At 37.4% G+C, this 18,946-nt stretch overlaps 1 protein-coding gene across 1 annotated transcript in view; it reads left to right on the top strand.

Annotated features, from left to right (window-relative positions):
- Nucleotides 1-18,946, top strand: part of SLC9A9 (solute carrier family 9 member A9) — a 208,924-nt gene that overhangs the window by 90,206 nt on the left and 99,772 nt on the right. Inside the window, exon 9 of the mRNA XM_085298643.1 lies at nucleotides 4,158-4,246. Coding sequence (XP_085154769.1) covers nucleotides 4,158-4,246 — 89 coding nt within the window. The remainder of the gene's footprint in view (nucleotides 1-4,157; nucleotides 4,247-18,946) is intronic.

Below are 18,946 nucleotides of genomic sequence, written 5' to 3'. Positions count from 1 at the left end.
CTCGTGGCTCTCTCCCTTCCTACCCCCCCCCCCCCAAATTCCTTTCCTCACCATGAAATGACCTGAGAACTGGAGACAATGTCACTTTTTTCTCTTGGATTAGCAACTTTTGAAGCTTAGATTGTGGTCGGTCCCTTCCAGGTCTGCACTGAAAGCACACCACTCACGCTGCCCTTCTCTGACAAARGGCAAATTTTTTTTGTCTTCCAGTTTTCCCTCTTAGGGCCAGATATTAAAAAGCAAGGGTACATTTCCTTTTACATATTTGTGAAATGGTCCATCAGGACATTTATTCTTTCTCTCAAAGACATAGAATCATTTTTAAACCAGTATTTATAAACCATTGTTCACACTTTCCACAGCAATACTTTTAAGATAGGTTACTCCTATGTCCTATATTGTGTTTGGATATTAATAGCTTTTGTGCTATAAAGAATTCTAACTACAATTACAATTCAGCTAAACTAATGTAAGAATAATTTCTTTAATTGTACTAACAGCTAACAAACTATAACCATTTCTCTACATGCTATATAGGGAGTGAAAAAAAAATCAAATGCAGTGGTAGGCTTTTATTTCTTATAACACATTATCAAAGAGGTTAAGTTCCAGCTGAATCCTTAGTGATAGGTTTGTACAACTAATAGCATTTTATTGTGAGGTTTCTCATTCTTCATATTTTTATTAATGAAATTTTCTAGTAGCTTTGCATATAGAGAACAGCAACTGCATTGCACTTAAGTTATTTCCCATTTCTTCTCTATTTTTTTTCCCTATTTACTTTAAGTTAGCATTGTGTTTCAGGAACTGTAGTACTAGATCTCTCAGTAGTTGCTAACTTCACCACTAAAAAAAGAAACAATATAACAGGATTGAATAAGTGGGATGGTATCTAGCACCCTGAGATTAAATCACTGAGCATTTTAGATTGGTAAAAAAGATCATCTCACTTTCTGCCTCACTGCATCTAATACATACATTCTGTTTACAATTCTAACATTAGCAGATTTTTTTCTTCAGGAAACCCAGGAGTTTATGTATTGGTTTAGTGATAACTGACTGTCATTCATTTTTCACTTCAAAATCTGAGAGTTTCTTCATGTTTTAATGAGAAGAGAAATAARAAATGAGTTTGTGGAGTCAAAGTGAATGCTGTCAGAAGAAGGACAGTTCTGTGAAGAAAGCTTGGAAAAATGTAATAACCTAATACATATCCAGATAGCATTCTGTTTAGGTAGTATTTTGCTACCCAGCTAACTTCAAGATCCAGTTTTAACAGTTTTACAAAGAAAYGCAGACTTCATCCAGCCTTTTCCTTCTAATGAGATTTCCATTTTTGCCTCTAAGTGTTTTTCTCCTGTTTCCTTTGTAGTTGTATTAATATGCAATTGGTCTTTACTYTTAAGTAATGATTTTTAAGGAAATTCATTTCAACAATTTTCCCTAAGCTTTCGAATGAAGATTTCCTGTTAGAGGCACGGCTGGAACAGAGTAAGCCTTCAGTTGTAGCAATGGAAATATTCCCTTGCATTCCCCCCAGTCTTCCCTGGAAATAGGGTTCTTCAAAAAATTTTGGGGGTTTACATTCACATAATTGCATGATTCAGATCATTATTTCTATTTTAACATGAATTTTTTTTATTGTACCATCAGTCCTTTTTTATTTCACATCACTGTCTCAGTTCTCTCACTCTTCTACCCATAGTTATAAAAGCACTTTATAATCATACTTGAATTCAACAATAAATTTAAAAAATGCAAGACTCAGCATGATGACGACACATGTAAAAAAGTGAATCAGAAAATGCTACCTCCATTCTTGTTACTGAGCCTGCAGCTAGTGATACTTAGCAAAATTACCAACTAGCCATATTCTTTTTAACTGAAATTTCGTTGTTTGAGCATACCATTCCATATTCTTAACACTGTTAATTAGCCATGAGAATTTATAAACTCTCCAAATCATTTCTGTATARTAAGACAGAGCYTCTGACAAAAARAAAAARAKAGAGAGRGAGAGAGAGAGAAAGACAGACAGACAGACTTGGACCCATTTAAGAGAACWGTTAGACCTCATCAAAAAGCTGAACTTCCCAGAACATATTTAGGTAGTGACAATCTCACTTCTACTCACATTATTTCAGTGAAAGTTGAAATGTGTGGGTAGAAAAAAAAATATTAGAGAATAGAAAATAAACATTAAAAAAAAAGGAAACATGGGGCAGTTAAAGCTCAGTGGAATTTCTCTTGGCTGTATTCTGTTCTGTAGAAAAAGTACAGGTAAATTTAAAATAGAAACAGAAGCAAAAAAAAAAAAGAAAGAAAGAAAAAGAAAAAGTCCACAGTGCTGGGGGCGGGGGGGAGGGGGAAGTTTGCTTTTGTTTTCTTTCTGGTGGCTGTTATCCTTTCCGCCAAATTCATCTTTTTTTATTATTCCATACTGTTTTGTTCCATCAATTCCATGTTAATGCCAGGCCTCAGCTCCTCCCAGAGAGAAGAGACGCTTGGATGCTGTTAGGCAATATTTGCATGTTTAGCAACCCAGTGARAATGAGAAGTTTAGGAAAACCCTAGTAAGGTGATAATTATTTTAACTGGTGTGTGTCGACGCTCTGCTTCCCCCTCATCCCCTAAATGAAGTACTCCCAGCATTTTCTAAATTTCTCTTTGCCATGCTTCCTTCAGGAGCTGCACCTCGCTGTAGGGAGGGAGGACGCTTCCCCTGCCACAGGGCGCTAAAATCCAAACAGGTAGAGGTTTGGATAAGCCCCCGAAAATCCGTGGGGGCCCCCGGGCTGGCGCGCAGCCCTGCTCGAAGGCTGCCGCCTGGGCGCTCCCGCGAGCCCGGCCCGCCTCTGCCGAGGCTTTCGCGGCAGCACAGGGCTCGGCGAGGCCTCGCCGCTCACCCGAGCCTGCGGCTGGCCCGCTCTGGGCCCTTCCCGAACCCGCTCGTGCGCAGTGGAACAGGGGAAAGGCAGCAAGCTGCAGGCAAGCCCACGAGGGAGAACTTGAACGCCAGGCAGCGCGTGTCGCAGGTTAAGCGGACGCAGCAAGCAGAGGGCTGGAAGGCACGAAAACGGGGCAGCACGGGCAGGGCGGTGGGAAACGGGCCGTGCGCGTGCTGGAGACCGCGGGCGGGCCGCGGCGGCGCGGCTGGCTGCCTCGGCGCCGAAGCGGTCGCTGCAGAAGCGGGCCAGCGCTCCGCGCGCTTCAGGGAAGGCGGGCGGAGGCGATGGCAGAAGGRCGCTTGGAACGGACACAGGGAAGCCCTGAGCTGCTCTGCGGCTAACTGTCAGCGTGGACGTGCCCTAAGTTTACAAAACCAAACRCAGCTTCCTTCACGAGTGGGCATTTACGTAGGGTCACTGGTGGACACTTATTTTTGAATTTCTGTTCTCCCTCTCTGTGTGTTCCTCCTGCTTTATCTGGGTCCAGGGCTGACAAGAAATTGTAGTTACCATTTTTCCAGCTACTTTAATTAAAATATGGCATCGCAATCAAGTTACTCAACAGTCCTAGCGAGTTAGTAATCAGGCCAGGCCAGGAAGCATGCAAAAATAAAAGTTATTACTACACTATAATATTATTATATTGCTGACAGTCCTGCTGTCCTGCTCATCGTGACCTACCACAGACTGGGAAACATAATTACTGCCATAGCTACAGTCCTTGGCCCAGTCATCCTGGGCAATGCAGCTTGCACCTACGAGAGCATCATTTTTAAGCAGTGCACRTTATCTGCCTTGCAGATTGCTATACATTGCTTACGATAAGGCTGAGTCAGGCGTAGACCGAAATGGCTTTCCCCTGTCATAGGCATCCAGCACCAAGTATTCGCAAACCATTAATGTAATAGAATCATCATGATTTTTTCCTTTCCTGTTCTGTTCCTGGGCTGCCAGAATTTTCCTGTAGCATGAGGTTCTTTCTGTTACAGTTATATTACAGTCTTCGTTAACTACCAGTCAGATTATGATCAGATTTTGCCATTTATTAATTCAAACGGACTGTGCTACACACTTGGGACAGATACACAACAGTGCAAATGCTACGAGTGTGTGATGGAGCAGGCAGAAGATACAAGACCTCTGTGATTTCTAGAAAACTTAAAAAAAAAAAAGTTAACTAACTAACTCTGCCTTTTCTTTGAATTACAGGTATCGTTGCAGTCCTTTTCTGTGGAGTCACACAGGCCCATTACACCTACAACAACCTGTCACCAGATTCCAAAACAAGAACTAAACAGGTACTAAACAGTATGGAAGTAACTGACTTTGTGTCTTCAGCAGGCGTAATGGGTATGTAGAGGCACTAGACTATAGCTGGATGGGATTTCATTAATGCAAAGGAAGAGGCTTATGTCTTTTTCAGGGGAAAGACTAGAGATTTTGCCAGAAAWACATTAACAATTTTCTGGGTAAGCAAAAAAAATATAATAATCTGTCCTTCCAAAGAGACCTGAAACGTCAATCTAGGAGATAAAAGTTAAGCTGATGATAATTTATACCAGCTTCTGTACAAAAATGCTGCAAAATTACAAAAATGCAAGAGCTCTGGTAAATTAGAAGGAAATAGTTTGAGAGATTATATCCATATGGATTTTTGCAAAGGGACTCTAGAAACTGTGCAAGCCAGCCCACAGCCTTGAGCAGTGAAATCATTTCATTTCTGCCTCATTAAAAGGGTGACACAGTCAGAGAGAAAGAGGGACTTTTTTCCTCCGTTTTATTTAAAGTTCAGAGACAATAAAAAAAATTTGGGGGGGAGTTTCTGGTTTTTACTTAAACAGGTGAATATTGCAGTTATAATTATGTCAGAAAATGTGGGGCTATTCTCAGTACTGGAGTTGTGGCATCTCAACGTTGAAAATACTTCTCAATCAAGGAATAATGTTATACTAGTCACTTGGCTCCTGTGAGCAATCATTTAAATGTACAATTTCTTCCCTCATATGTTCCAAGCACCCCAGTTCATTAAAAAAAAAAAAACACACACACACAACACTATCTCCTAAAGCAAAATGGGAACATATGGTCCAAGACTAATTTTCATGATGCAATCTGGTACCCTTTCTGCAATTCCACAATTTTAAATATTTCAGTTAAATGAAGATTTTCTACAAAATTTTCAATTTCATTTTAATTTAATCAAAAAAAAATCTAATTTTCCATCAAAAACAGTTCAACAGAGAAACTACTGGACAGTATCAGTTCCTCTCAAACTCTCACAGGTTTTAAATCAGAAGTTTCTGGTTTGAACTCCCAGACTAAAATGTTAGCTACTGAACAGTAAGTACTCTCAGCTGCCTTTCTTCATCCTAGCGAATACAGATGCTTTCCAAAAGTATTCCAAGAGAGGATAGGGCCCTTCTCTGAAAACTGTATCATAAGGGAATAACATACATATCTACTACACAATTATTTCTATTTTTCAGAAATACTGAATTACATATGCTGTTTCCACCTTTCCATATAACCATTACAATTTGAATACAAGACTTTGTCAGGCACTCATCTGCATGATTTCGGATATATAGGCCTAATTATTACACTTCTGAATTTACTGTAGGATTACAGGAGTAATATGTAAGCACTAATTAAAAAGCAAGAGAGGGAGGAAGGAAAGGAGAGGAAGGTGCTATGGTATTTTTTAATTAAATATCGATCTTTTCAACTACAGAATTAACTAACATTTTGTTTAAATGTAAATACCTTTTTTGTTCTTGTTCTCTCATTTACTCCTTCCCATTCAAAAGTTCAAAACAAAATAGTGAAAATAAATTGAATCTACCCTTGAACACACAGAAAAGGGAATTCTTGGTTTCTCTAAGGACCTATGAGTTTTATGCACCTCTTCTATTCTGTTTTTCCCTTCYCCCATAAACTCTTAATCTTTAGCCTACCTTATGGTATGGTTCAAAAATTGTTTTCAAATTGCTTTGAATTCTTTAATTTATTTTCTAATCCATAGATTACCTTTTCATATGCAGCTGTTTCTGTGAGATCTGCACTGCTTCTTTCCTTCTCTTCAAACAGAATTTACTAAGCTGTACCCTTGGCATTCTCATAATTGTACATGACTTTATTGCATTTTAAATGAATATCGTTGCTCAGCCTGATTCTAGAACAAAGCCTGCTTTGCTCCCAATTTAAGCCATTTTTATTGCTCTAACCTAAAATCAACAGCTTTTCAATTCATTTACAGAATTATTCCAAAGTAGTCGATATTTTCTGTTACAGTATGATAGATCTTTCAATAAGATTGGTGTGCTGTAATGTGCATTGACAAGACAGTGAATTAAGGATGAAGTTAAGGCCAACAAAAAAAATATGAAATTAGATTTAAACCTAAGTAGACATTGTGAAATTGTTACTTGTCTTTAWAATGTTTCTCTTCCACTCTGCATAATTTTCTTTACGTTATTTACCAGCTGTTAAAATTTCATAGCTTGATGATAAAATTCTGTATAGAACAGAATGACAATAATGACCATCATGTTGAGCCCTGCGTTTCTCATATTTCCTCATCATTTTTCCCCTAAGAGAATACATAAGAAAGATTTGTAACATTTTCTTCAGATACTATATAGAATGAAAAACTTATTTAAGGTTCTTAAATGAAAATTTCTCTATTGAAAGACACCATATCAATATTAGTCCCCCTACATCCTCTATTAATCCATCCAATCATTATTTAGCATTCCAGAAAAGAAATATATTGTAGTATTTCAGGCATCTAAAACTTACAGAATCTGAAAGTAAAGTCAAGTCTTGTCACAAACAATGGATTATTTTAACACTGCCAGAAGAAAAGTGAGATAAAGATTTAGAGAAGATGCAGATTTCAATCCAGTTATCCCARGTCTTACTAAATATTTATACATATTCTCTCTGTGTGTTTTTGTTGTTTCTAATGTGAATAATGATGTTTTAGTAGTATTCTTAAGTACCTTAGTAAGTATTCTTCGTCTTAGTAAGTATCTTAGTAGTATTCTTAGAGTCATCCTCATTGACCTTAATACGGTCACAGCAATTTTAACATTAACATTGCCACTACCTTCAGTGGTGACAAGGTTAGAGCAACAGAGCGTTCCTGAGTTTGGAATATTTAATTTATCCAATATATCATTAGTGAAGGAGAAGATGCAACTGCTAAGACATAATTGAAAGTTTCTTGATTCTGTGCATTATTTACAGATACAAGCATAACCAAGTTATGCTGCAGGCAAACAGCGGTTGCTTCTAAATCTTGGCACATTATAGTCAATATTTTACACTATGTTCTTCATGTGTACAGCTGAGTTGGGTTCATTCACTCAGCTACAGGTAAGTCAGGGGCTGGGAAGGATGTTGCAGGATAAGTAGAAATCGCTATTTGTTCAAAGTGGACAGAGTCTAAACCCCTACAGGTCAGCTCTAGAAAGGGATGTATGGACATTATTGTATTTCCTAGAGGAAGAAAAGACATTCTCACTTTTTTTTTTCCTGCCCTGCTCTCTATCAGCTCCACTCAAATGCCAAACTAAGACCAGGCCAGTTTGGTGGAGTATTATTTAGAGGAGCTTCAACCTTTAACGCCAGGGAATAGCCGCAGCAAAATGACCATAACCCTTTGGGAACAAGTCAATACCTCTCTTTGGATCAGTGTGTAAAGGGACGGAGAACACTGCTTTCAGGCAAAATACAGTGCCAGCAAGTTGTAAATTGGGAAGGGTATACTGAAATGCAGCTCCTCTAGAGGTGTGAGCAGGGAAGTTGCTGGAAGGCACAGCAAAGCACCTCCAGCCTGGGAGAGGCTGTGTTAGGCACTGCCCTGCTGYCTCCTTCCGTTCCACCAGCCTAACCTTTGTGAAGGCATCTCAAATACTTGTGTTAACAAGCTCATAAAGGTTGCTTTCTGAAGTTAGGTGCAATAATCCTTCTAAACACATTACTAGGTAAACAGCTACCCACATATTTTGCTGTTTCTGACAGCAAACTCACTGGTAATTCCCACTTTATAGAGAAGCTTCTGTTCTGTTCAGCTGCACTGGGAGTGCAGTATCTACCTACAAGATGCCACATTAAGATTTCTGTGGCCCTTCTCCTCTAAGTTTTCACAGAAGCTTTAGAACATCATCACCTTACAGAGGAGCAGCAACTGTCTCCAGGAAATGCCTTGAAAATATATTAAGTTTTCAAAATTTACTTAACTTGTTTGTAATATAGCTATATATTTTCTAACATGCAAACAGGCAAGGGAGTCAGCTTACTACTACAACATCATAAACTGATTTGTATTACAGCAAGTTTGGTGTAAAAGTGTTGYGTTTATAAGCATATTCTTTAATTTTATGTCAATTTACCATATGAATTGAAACAAGCTGGCAAAACAGTCATAAAAAAATAATTCTAARAAACTGTAAATCAAATCATTACAGTCTCTTGAAGATCTGCTGTAAAATAGCCTCTTTAGACACGATGTCGTTCCATCCATAACTACAGATTCACTTCTGATGCTAATCTGACCATAGCAGGAGAGCATAACTTAAAGTATAGCAGTGGAGATGTCCAGATCTACTGGAAGTGTGTAGGGGGGCGGGGGAAGATCAGTGGAGCAAAGCAGTAGTTGAAGGCAAAGAGATACCAGAAGTCTTTTTCAGCTTGCTGTGTTCAGCCAAAGCACCATCCCTGAACAAATGCAGTCACTGTACTACATTTCTGCTGGCCTAAACATCCCTGTAAACAAGTTACAGAAAAGCAGACCTACACTCAGAACTGACACAACAGATCTCCTTTCTCTACATGCATGGTACAATGAGTATCTTATAGGATTCTGCCATCAGCTATCTTTTCCTAAGAAATAATACATTAATATTTCATAATATGTACTGTAAGTTTTATAAATCTTCTTAATAGTGTACTGTACATTCTGGTCCAGTGGCAGAATGCTTTCTCCAGAGTTGTAACCGCTGTTAAAAGCCCACAACAGCAACCATGTCTACAATTTTTAATCTTTGTTGTGGGAGCAGGGGAGAAGCCAAACTATGTCCTACTRCCAAAACAGCATCAATCTGCTGCTTGTGAGGCTCCCGCCCCAGCTGCCTAACACCAACATGGTATTTGGGAGAAGCCACGCTGCAAAGTCAAAGGCAGAAACTGCGCAAAATTAAATGGTTTTAGTGCCGCTCATCTTAAAGCCTCCGCAGTCACACAGGGCTTGAGTGTGCACCGTGGGCTTGGTCCCGCTGTTTATAAGAGYGTTTAGAAGCAAAGCGTTTAGAGCTAGGCATACTTCTAAAACATACAGCCTATACAAATTTACCACTAGATAGTGCCAACTACCTTTTGTTATCAGACGTTGGTCACTTATAGATAATTAATTTACACTTCTGGCAGGAAAAAAAAAGCCACAAAACATCAAGATTTAATGGCAGTTACAATGCTGTCTCTTGATTTTTTAAAAATCAGTATTATTTCTAGAATTAGGAAAACCTTATGTGTAGCAAACTGCTCTCAATAATTAGCAAAACAACAATCACCATAAAATACAAGTCCATAATTCAAATCCTTCTGCTTTGAGCAACCTATTTGGTGGCTATTGTGATTTGCTTAGGAGCGCTACTCAAGAAAACAAGGCAATGCAAGACATCATTTTTTTCCCATATAAATGGTTATCAGAGAGAAAGACTGACATAGAATAAAGTTATCTTTGAAACAAGACCACCRTAAGTATTGTGCAGGAGGAATCTGTTTTCCCAGCACAGCACAATCATAGTACCTGCAGGAAGATTTCCTACTAGAATGATTTTTCATTACCTTCTGAGTGCCACTGGTTGTCTGAAATAGGATGGCATACTTGATGATTAATACTGTTTCTAACAGTAAGTTGAAAATTCTGTTTAAGTAATACATAGCACTCAGGTCCAGCATTCTCAAAAAGTAAACATTAAACCAAAAGGGATCCTTGACCGCAGGCTCCGATGGAGTGTGAGTTCCTAGCTACCATTAGACAGGTTGTAAGCATAAAGTACTTTCTTCCTTTTAAGTGGGGACTAAGTATAGAAGTTTGCTCTGATGGATACTGTCCCCTTCTATCTAATGATTCCCTTTCTACTGCTGAACAAAAGAAAAACTAGTTTCCAGTCTCCTTGAATCCATCCACGTTCTCAAAAGCAATAAAGGCTGAGACTCCAGGCACTGCTACTGAGGAAAGAGTCCAGGTGACCAAATTACAGCAGTCAGTACAAAGGTCTGAAAAAGCTTTTCTCATTCTTATAAAAGAATGAGAAAATAAAATGGGATCTTGGGACAATTTATCCCCAGTGGAACAGTATTAGGACTTTTTTGTTCATGTTGTAGTCAGCATTGCTGAAGGTAAACACTTTGGAACAAGTTGCATTACAAAGCAAACCTGATCTTGTCTTCTAGCTTTCACACACACTTGTTTTTWCAGGGGGATGAGACTAGGGCTATAGCAAAGCCCTCATTTTGCCATGGCCCAAGAGAAAGCAAGAGGTCTGTCCACTTCCCCCTCTAGCCTAACCTCAGACCCTGAAATCACATCAAAGGACTGTAGTTGCCTTCCAYATTTCTTTACCGCAAGAAATTACTTCTGCCCCCTTAAAGAGATGTCCCCACATTATTTTCTTTCCAGAAGAGAAAAATTATAAAAATCATAAATTTAAGCATAGAATTAAAATAAAATAGAAGACAGACAACCTTATGCTGCTTTTAKCACCTAGCTATTAAGAGCATGTATCAGCAATTGCAGGTCAGAATTTCTGATAATTTTAAGATGCCTAACATATATTGAAATTACCAGCAGTCACACAATTAGACCCCTTTTTAAAAAGTCATACAGTTCACTATCTTTAAGCACTAGCTGTCATTATACATGTAGCCTTGCWCTTATAAGTTCTGGGTTTACCTGCTGGGACACTAACGAGCTCCGGCCACTCCACAGGCAAGTTAGCAAAATCTTCTGTTCCTGGGCTGCACTATCCTAGCTTGCTGCCTCAATGTGTCTCTACATRGTCCAAGAGGCAATAGATTGGTTGCAAACAGGTTGCTCTCATTTATAAATTGCCTTCTTATCTCTAATTAAATATGCACCACATGTGCAATGCTTGCAGTAATTATTACATTTAAAATGGACTGGAGTTAACAGGAAGCATACAATGAGTTCCAGTGCTCTGCACAGCCATTTTCTGTGTTTATCAGAAAAAGCTGAAGATTGGAAATGTGTCAGGTGCATTGTTTGACCAGATATACCACAAGATCGTATGGAACCCTATGAAACACTGAAATGCTATAAAGAAAGCTAAAGCTGCTTACTGTGTAAGTTTGACGAGGAGAATCACAAGAACACATGAAATTCTTGATTTCTGTAAAAGTAATTATACTACCACATCTTTCAATCTCAGTTTCTTAACAAAATCACTCATTATCTGACTGATGTTCCTGATTACTTAACCATGCTAGAAGAATGTTAATTTGCAATCTTTTTACATTGAGTTCCCCTTACAATTCTGTGGAAATGCTTTCACTGTTTCATTTTTTTTAGCTATGTGCTACAAGGTGGATGGTAAACAGCTAAAAAAAAGTACAAGTAAACTAATATCAGTAATTAGCTGCATAATTTAAAAATCCTTTGTTTTTCACAGGAAGAGATGCAGAATTATTATTGTATCAGAAATACTGCTGTCCTCAAAATAACACTGAAAATATTAGGAGTCCTCAAACAGAAATCTCATCTGTATATCTAGTTCTAGAGCTTCTTCAACCTGTTTTTCCTCTGTTTTTCCATACCAACTTTAGTGATTTCTTTACTGAGAACACGCAGATTTACTCTATCCTCAGTGGTTCCCATCAAGCACATGTCGCTTTGTCATCAACATTTTGTACAGAATAATATATTATAGTATCTTCTACCCACAAACACCCATGAATAAAAATAGTATTTTGGAACTACAAAAAGTAGATCTTCCCTTGAAAAACAAAATAAAACAACTTAAGCACACAAACTGAAAAAATACACATGCTCAAATGCGATTTGAAGGAACCTCGAACTGTAGTGAAAAACTTCTATAGAGAAGTATTGATTATCTTACTGAAAAATTAGGTCATTTTTGATGCTGGTCGGCTAAGGGAACCTATCAGCTCATAATGCCATATGCAAACTAGTTTCCAAATCATCTCATTAAAGGTTTTACAATCTGTTTAAACATTAAACGTTTTCTTTAAATATTAATAAGTCCTTTTTTAAGATGATAGTTTGCTCTCTACAGCACAGTAGCAGATGCCACCAGTTGGCTAAGCTCTACCAATTGGAATTAAAAGCTATGGGCCACGTTTTCACAGGCAAATGAAGAAAGACATAATGGAATTTCAGAGACACATGCTGTACTTTCTTTGAAAGGTGCCCTGAATCACAAATGAGACTTGTACATGTCTTCATCTGCGCAGTAGAGTCAGACTTCATGGGTCTATGTAAGCTCCTGCAGAATCAAAGAGCTGATTCATGTAACTCTGCAGATCGTGTAGTTTTACTGCAGCCACGGCTGTTACTGTGCCTGTTTTGATCTTGCCACACTGGGTTTGAAGAGTGGCCTCTGAAGCATTTCTCCTTCCTGTGGGTGACTAGCTGCTTGTCCCCACTTTTTAGGTCTGTGTCTATGCAAGGAGCCAGCCTTTCCCCTTAACTCTGTAAATTACATCTTCCAGATTTCTCATGCTTTTTTTATCCAAATGGATCATGAATTCCTGAACAGTATCCCACATTAAGAGGCAGGGAAGCTGATTAAGGATGATCCTAAAAATGAAAACAAAAAAAACAACAACAAAAAAAAAAATCCAAGCCACTACTCCAAACTCTGCCATGTAAGAACAGATTAGGTCCCACTAATTCACTATATCCTGCTTCAGAAATTCTAAATCATATTCTGACAGGGTAGAATAGTTAAGAGTTGTCTTACGAACAATAAGCCTTTAAGAGTAAAATGGAATTTAGCGTGTTCAGGATCTCATGGTATTCAACACCAGTTTGAACAAGAATAGTTCTTGGACTATGCGCTGTCTCTAGGTTAGAAGGCAGCAGTCTTGTGTCCTTTCCCCTCGAACCTCTATTAACAGACTTATGACAAAACATAAGCGCATATAGGGAAGACCGTATGCAAATATCCACAGCACAGAAAGTAAAGAAGTGATTTAGTAAGTTTTTTCATTCTTAAAATAGGCAATGAATAAAAACAACGCAGAAAAAGTCAAGCACATGCTTTCTTGGTTTTCTAGATTAAGGTAAAAGAGAGATTTTCCTGATTTGTGGTTCTTTTAACATTTCTTTTGTGTTCCTTTAACATTTTTCACAGAGAAAAGGCTGTAAAGAGAGCCATCATTATGGGTAAACAGAGCCCACAGTGCAACAATTTCTGTAGAACAGCTTCAAAGAGAGCAAACATACTGTCTTGCAATATGTTGGATTTGCAATGGGATGGGAAAGTTGGAGTGATGAGCATCAGATAATTTTTTACAGTCTCACTTCTTGACAGAAAGCATGGAATTTGACTTAAAAGACATCATTGACTTCATAGGAAGCCTTTTCTTCCCTGATAGGCTAAAGGCTCTCTCATTGGTTACTAGCTCCTAATATTTCAAAGACCAAGTGATTTTTTTTTAAACATCCAAAACTGTCAGGGAAGGAAAATTGGTTTTTTTGAACTTACTTGAAGAATTAGTATTAGAGAATATGTCCTCTCAGCATATTGAAACAGAATAAATTATTTGTCCTCCTTAGAAATAGAACTGATCGTTTGAGGTTAGGACTGTGATGGCAAGAAACAGAAAAAACACTTGAAACAGATGAAAAGAGGAGGATGAGATTGATTTGCTGTTTTTTTCATGAAGCATCAGCAGAAATTTCTCTAATTCTATCATAAATGAGAAACACAAAAGATAAATATAAATTAGTTTCCCAGATCCCAACACCACTATTAATTGTCTTCAGACCTCTTTTTCATCATTCTCTAGTTTCCATCCAATAGCTAGGAACAAAAAAATGGTCTGAATTTGACTACCTAATTTTAAACAATTTTGGTTTAAACTTTTCTGTTCAACAAAGCCTTTCATTTACCCATGGCATTTTTAATAATAGAAAGGATTTTCCTTGATGTCTGAGACCAACACTTTTTCTTTACTGTTGTTAATCAGTAGTGTTTTCTGTGCCAATAATTTATCAAGCTTCTCCCACACTGGACTTTGGTAGAGGTGTTTAGATTGTGCCACAAAGAATGAACATTATTGTGAAAATGCAAAATATTGCTGGCTATTCCTCTCCCTTGCTGCTAGATTTTCTTCATTTATGTTACCTTTTACTTTCCCACTTCTTCCTCAGCTCTTAGAAACCTTCTAAACCTCCCAGGTCTAGAGGAAAATAGGAAGTTATTGTGTGCCTTCCATAAACCTGTTGGGGCAAAATTCATACAATCATAGAATCAGTAAGGTTGGAAGAGACCTCTGGAGATCATCTAGTCCAACCTCCCTGCTCAGCAGGGTCACCTAGAGCATGTTAAACAGGGTTGCAGCCAGGCRGGCCTTGAAKATCTCCAGGGAAATTGCTGTTCAGTGCTATTGAATTCATTGAATTGAATAGCAAAGCCTACTGATATACATATATATATAAAAAAAGCCAGAATTCAGAATTTTGCCCTAGGACATAAAGATCTCCCTCTGTTAGTTTGTTTACAGTCCAACAAGCTTGGATAGCACCATAAACAAGTTTATCTTCTGGTAATGAACTTAATGAATTTGAATTACTTCTGTTGATTCTTCAGCTAAGCAGGTTATTCTAGAAATTAGGATTATATGACTATGCTGCAAAGATTAATTACACCTGTATAAAGATTACAGGCAAGAGTGTCTAATTCAAACCTCCTTTTTCTGATCTTGAAACCTCTAATCAAAAGAGAGGATTAAATAAAGCAATTAGGCTATAATAAAGGCTTCTAGAATCTTATAAAAATTATTGCAGTCTGAATCCTCACTGCATTTTAATTCAAAATAGTTAGGGAAAAGGAGTTTTTATCAATTATTGATTTATCAATATTCATGATTTCATGAAACATTTTTGATTGCTGTGTTCCAATTTAATAGCATTATTCAGATATCATGAATTTTATATCTATCATATAATATTGACTGCTTGGGCACTCTGTCATCTCCAAATCTAGAGTCAATATTATACCCCAGATTCGCAGATGCTGTTGGACTATTCAAATTCTTTATTCTCTTTCTCTTGCAGGAATATATTGCTGTAAGATGTAGCCCCTAGACAGGTGGCATTCCTAGATGTTGCTAGCAAAATCGATGCAAGTAGAGAGGACTTGCACGTAGATAGGGATGACTTTCCTTCAAGCGGTATTAAATTGACTGAAAGAATATAAGAATGCTCAGTCTAAAACAGTTAGTGAATAAAAGTTACAGAGTTTTGCTGGAAAGAAGTTTTTGAAATAAAGTTCTGCTTTTAGCCAATAGTCTAGTACTAATAATATTCCCTTAAGGTGAAATAATGCTGTTTAAAAATGCTGAGATTTGAGAAACATTATATTTTTCTTCTCCCCAAACACAAGGAGACTGTGGTATAAAATATGCTTATTTTCTCTTTTTGATGCTTCTTTAAAGAATTGTGTTTTTACTGCAGTAGAGATTGCAACTGAGCGTGTCCCATCTTGCAGGTGCACTAATTACTTAGACAGATAATCTCTCTAACATTCAGTGAAAATTTAAGTATTTCTATAAAATAGAACAACGTGCAAAACCCATTTGGGGTAGCTTATTTCCCTAAGTGACCTGAATCTAATTGTGGGAGTGGAGATAAGGAAGGGGAAGGAAAAATGAAAGTTTTTCTTGCTCAAAAGATAAAATTAATACAGTTTTTATATTGTATAATATGTTTCACTTGACTTAAAATTAAATTCTGGTATAAGATAAGCTGAGAGGTTACTGCAAGGCTCAAGGTATAGGTAACTCACATTCCCTCCTTCCTCTGCCAGTGCAAACTGAACTGCAAGTGACACTTCCCAGAAGAATGTCCCAACTTGAAACTTGATCTTTTTGCACATCCCTCTTAGTATTTACAACAGCTAAGAATAACGTAAAGCCTCAGCATATTTGGTGAAGGATGGCGTTTTTACATAAATGAATGTCAACTTTAACAGACATTTTTATCATCAATCTTTTGTAATGTTTACCCTTTACAGAGGAAATAAACAAAACAAAGCAAATACCAGTGTCAGCAGCTCACATTGCTAATACCTAAACCAAATGCATGGGTTGGTTCTGCACTGGTTCCACTGTAATTAATATTAAAAAATAATATGGAATCTTTGGCAAAAGTCTGCTCTGAAATATGCTGAGATTACTTCCAGTTTATACTAGGAAATCATTAGAACTTTTACTGTAAAGCCTTTTCATAGAGTTGTGGAGAGGTAGAAATGGCTGATTGCAAATGAGATTTTTTTGGTTTAATACAGAAAAAATGTGTTATAACTATGTGTATATTAAAATGGTTTCTAGTATAATTTTCTGGCAGCCTCAGGGAAACTAATGACAGCATATGAGCACTTCAAAGTCATCTTCATTTACACTAAAAAGAGGTTGGTTGTCTTTGTGGGAGGTGATGAAAGGGAATTTAAGGTTATGGACAAAATACTTCCTAGAACACAATTATTATCTGACACCTATTTAATTTTTTTCATGCAAGTAATCCCACTTACAAACATGTATGTTGAATATAAAACACATTTTTGAGTGTCATTTAAGTAAACTATAGACCATGGACCACAATACAGACATTGCTTATGAACACTCAGACAAAAAAGGGGATTTTTCCGAGGCTGATGTGAATGGTGCAACTCTTCTTGGAAATCCTTGAGTGTCCTAGGAAATTAAGAATTCTAGAAGAAAGCTTATGCCTTCTATTCTTCTGCTTATTATAGAACGGTCTTGACAGCTTTTCTTTAAAATAGTGGCAGAAACAGCAGCAAACGGTGGTGCAAAAAGCATTTGGGAATATGCCTCTGTGGAAGCTGTTCCTTTAATGCGTTCTCACAAGATCCTTTTACAAGAAATTGTTTTGTTCCGATGAGACTTGCGCTACACAGCCCTGACAGTTAGATGTTTAATGGAGTATCTCCGTGAGCTCTGTATAACTATTGAACAAAACACAGAAATTGAAGAAACGCTAAATAAAAAAATGTGCTGAATACAGGAATAAAACAGTGAACGAACTGAAACTCTTGGGAAATCTGGAGGACAGTGGATGAGTTTTAAATTATATCTATAAACACTGTGTTCCAGGAAAAGATATTTACATACAGCTTTATTTGTGACAGTAGCTAGTTTTGAAGCACTTGACATTTTTAATACTTTTTGTTAAGTCAGGGTGAGAAATTTGACTGGCCGCACTTCATGAATAAATGCAATATATGAGTAATATGCTTTTAAAGAGGGAGCAAACTCTATAGGGGACACATAAGACTTTATGAATGAGGCTGACAAGCTAGTCTTGCCACTCCGAGGAGCTGATTTCCTCATAAGAAACCGTATCAGGGTTGTGACTGCAATAGGAAGGAGTCAGTTCTAAATTAGTTCTTGAAATAGAACCTGGATTTTTGCTATACAAAGGAGCTAAACTGGTTCAGATTTAATCTTCTAGGAAGTGGACAGTGTTCTGATACTGGAAGATCAAAATACTAAGAAATTATAGATTAAAAAAATAGGACAGTTCAGCAGCTATATTCACAGAAAAATGCATTTTGGATTGCACTTGCTTTTGCAAATGATTCTGATTGGAGAACTGCAAGAGATTACAGTGTTGCATTTATCTGATACAGATGACATGGCTGGAAAGTGCCACATACGCTGTAAAATATGGGCCGAGAAAACTAATACATGCTGGCTGCGCTGAAAACACTGGCCCAGTGAGCAAAGTGTACATTGCTCAAGTTCATTAGAAATACATAGTTAAGAATTGAAGATTTATACTTTTAAGAATCACTTACTGAAGTCACTCTGAAGTTTTGAAACTGCATTAAGGTAGCAAGAAACAGACTCCTTTTAGCTAGAAAAGAAGGTGAAGTTGCAGGGAAACATAACTTAGCACCGAATTTATGAGACGTACAAAAGGGCTGCGTCCTGACCAGACTGCAGGGAGACAAGGGGTGAGAAGTCTAAAAGCAGTAATGTCATGAAAACACTTCAGGCGAGAGTGAAGACCTTGAATTTACTCTTGAAGACTACTGTGCAAAAGCATATAAAAAAAGAATGATATAGCAAAATCTATTTTTCTTCAAAAATGTAGGTCTATGAAGAGTTTAGACAAAAAAAAAAAAAAAAAACCTGTAGCTCCAGATTTTTTTTATGAGTCAATAATTGACGGACTTTATATTTCTTTAAGTCTTGAATGAGATTTTGCAGCTGAAGAGTGAGACAACATTCAGCTTTAAAACTCTGGTGTACCTTTATCTTATCCCAACAGCTAAAATATGTATTTGCCACTCCTCATAGTAGTGCTCCTTCTTCAAAATAGATTTAGATATCACATATAAGCATACATATATATACACACACATATATAAATATATACATATGTAGTCCTGTCATGGACTCTTTAAAGCATTAGAAAAATCTGTCACGTGACATTCCAACCAAGAGGTGGGATCGTGTTTGCTCCCAAAATGGAAATGCAAAAAGTTATCATAGTGATTGCTATAGGTCAAAGATTACATAATTTGAGTCTGGTTTGACATTTGGTTTCTCTCATTATAAAATGTAAATCTTCTAAAATGCAAATATTTCCTGTGTTTTGTTTTATGTTAATTTTGCTGTTCAGCAGTGCAGCACATAACAGGTACCATGGAATGTGCTGGGGACAGGTGATGGTGCCGCCATGGGTCCCAAATATCTTCCCC

Source organism: Rhea americana, unplaced genomic scaffold, assembly GCF_003343005.1.
Source record: "Rhea americana isolate MKP2758 unplaced genomic scaffold, rheAme1 scaffold_14, whole genome shotgun sequence".
Lineage (NCBI taxonomy): Eukaryota > Metazoa > Chordata > Aves > Rheiformes > Rheidae > Rhea > Rhea americana.
Note: the sequence above shows the minus strand (reverse complement) of the source record. Positions and strands in the feature narration are given on the sequence as shown.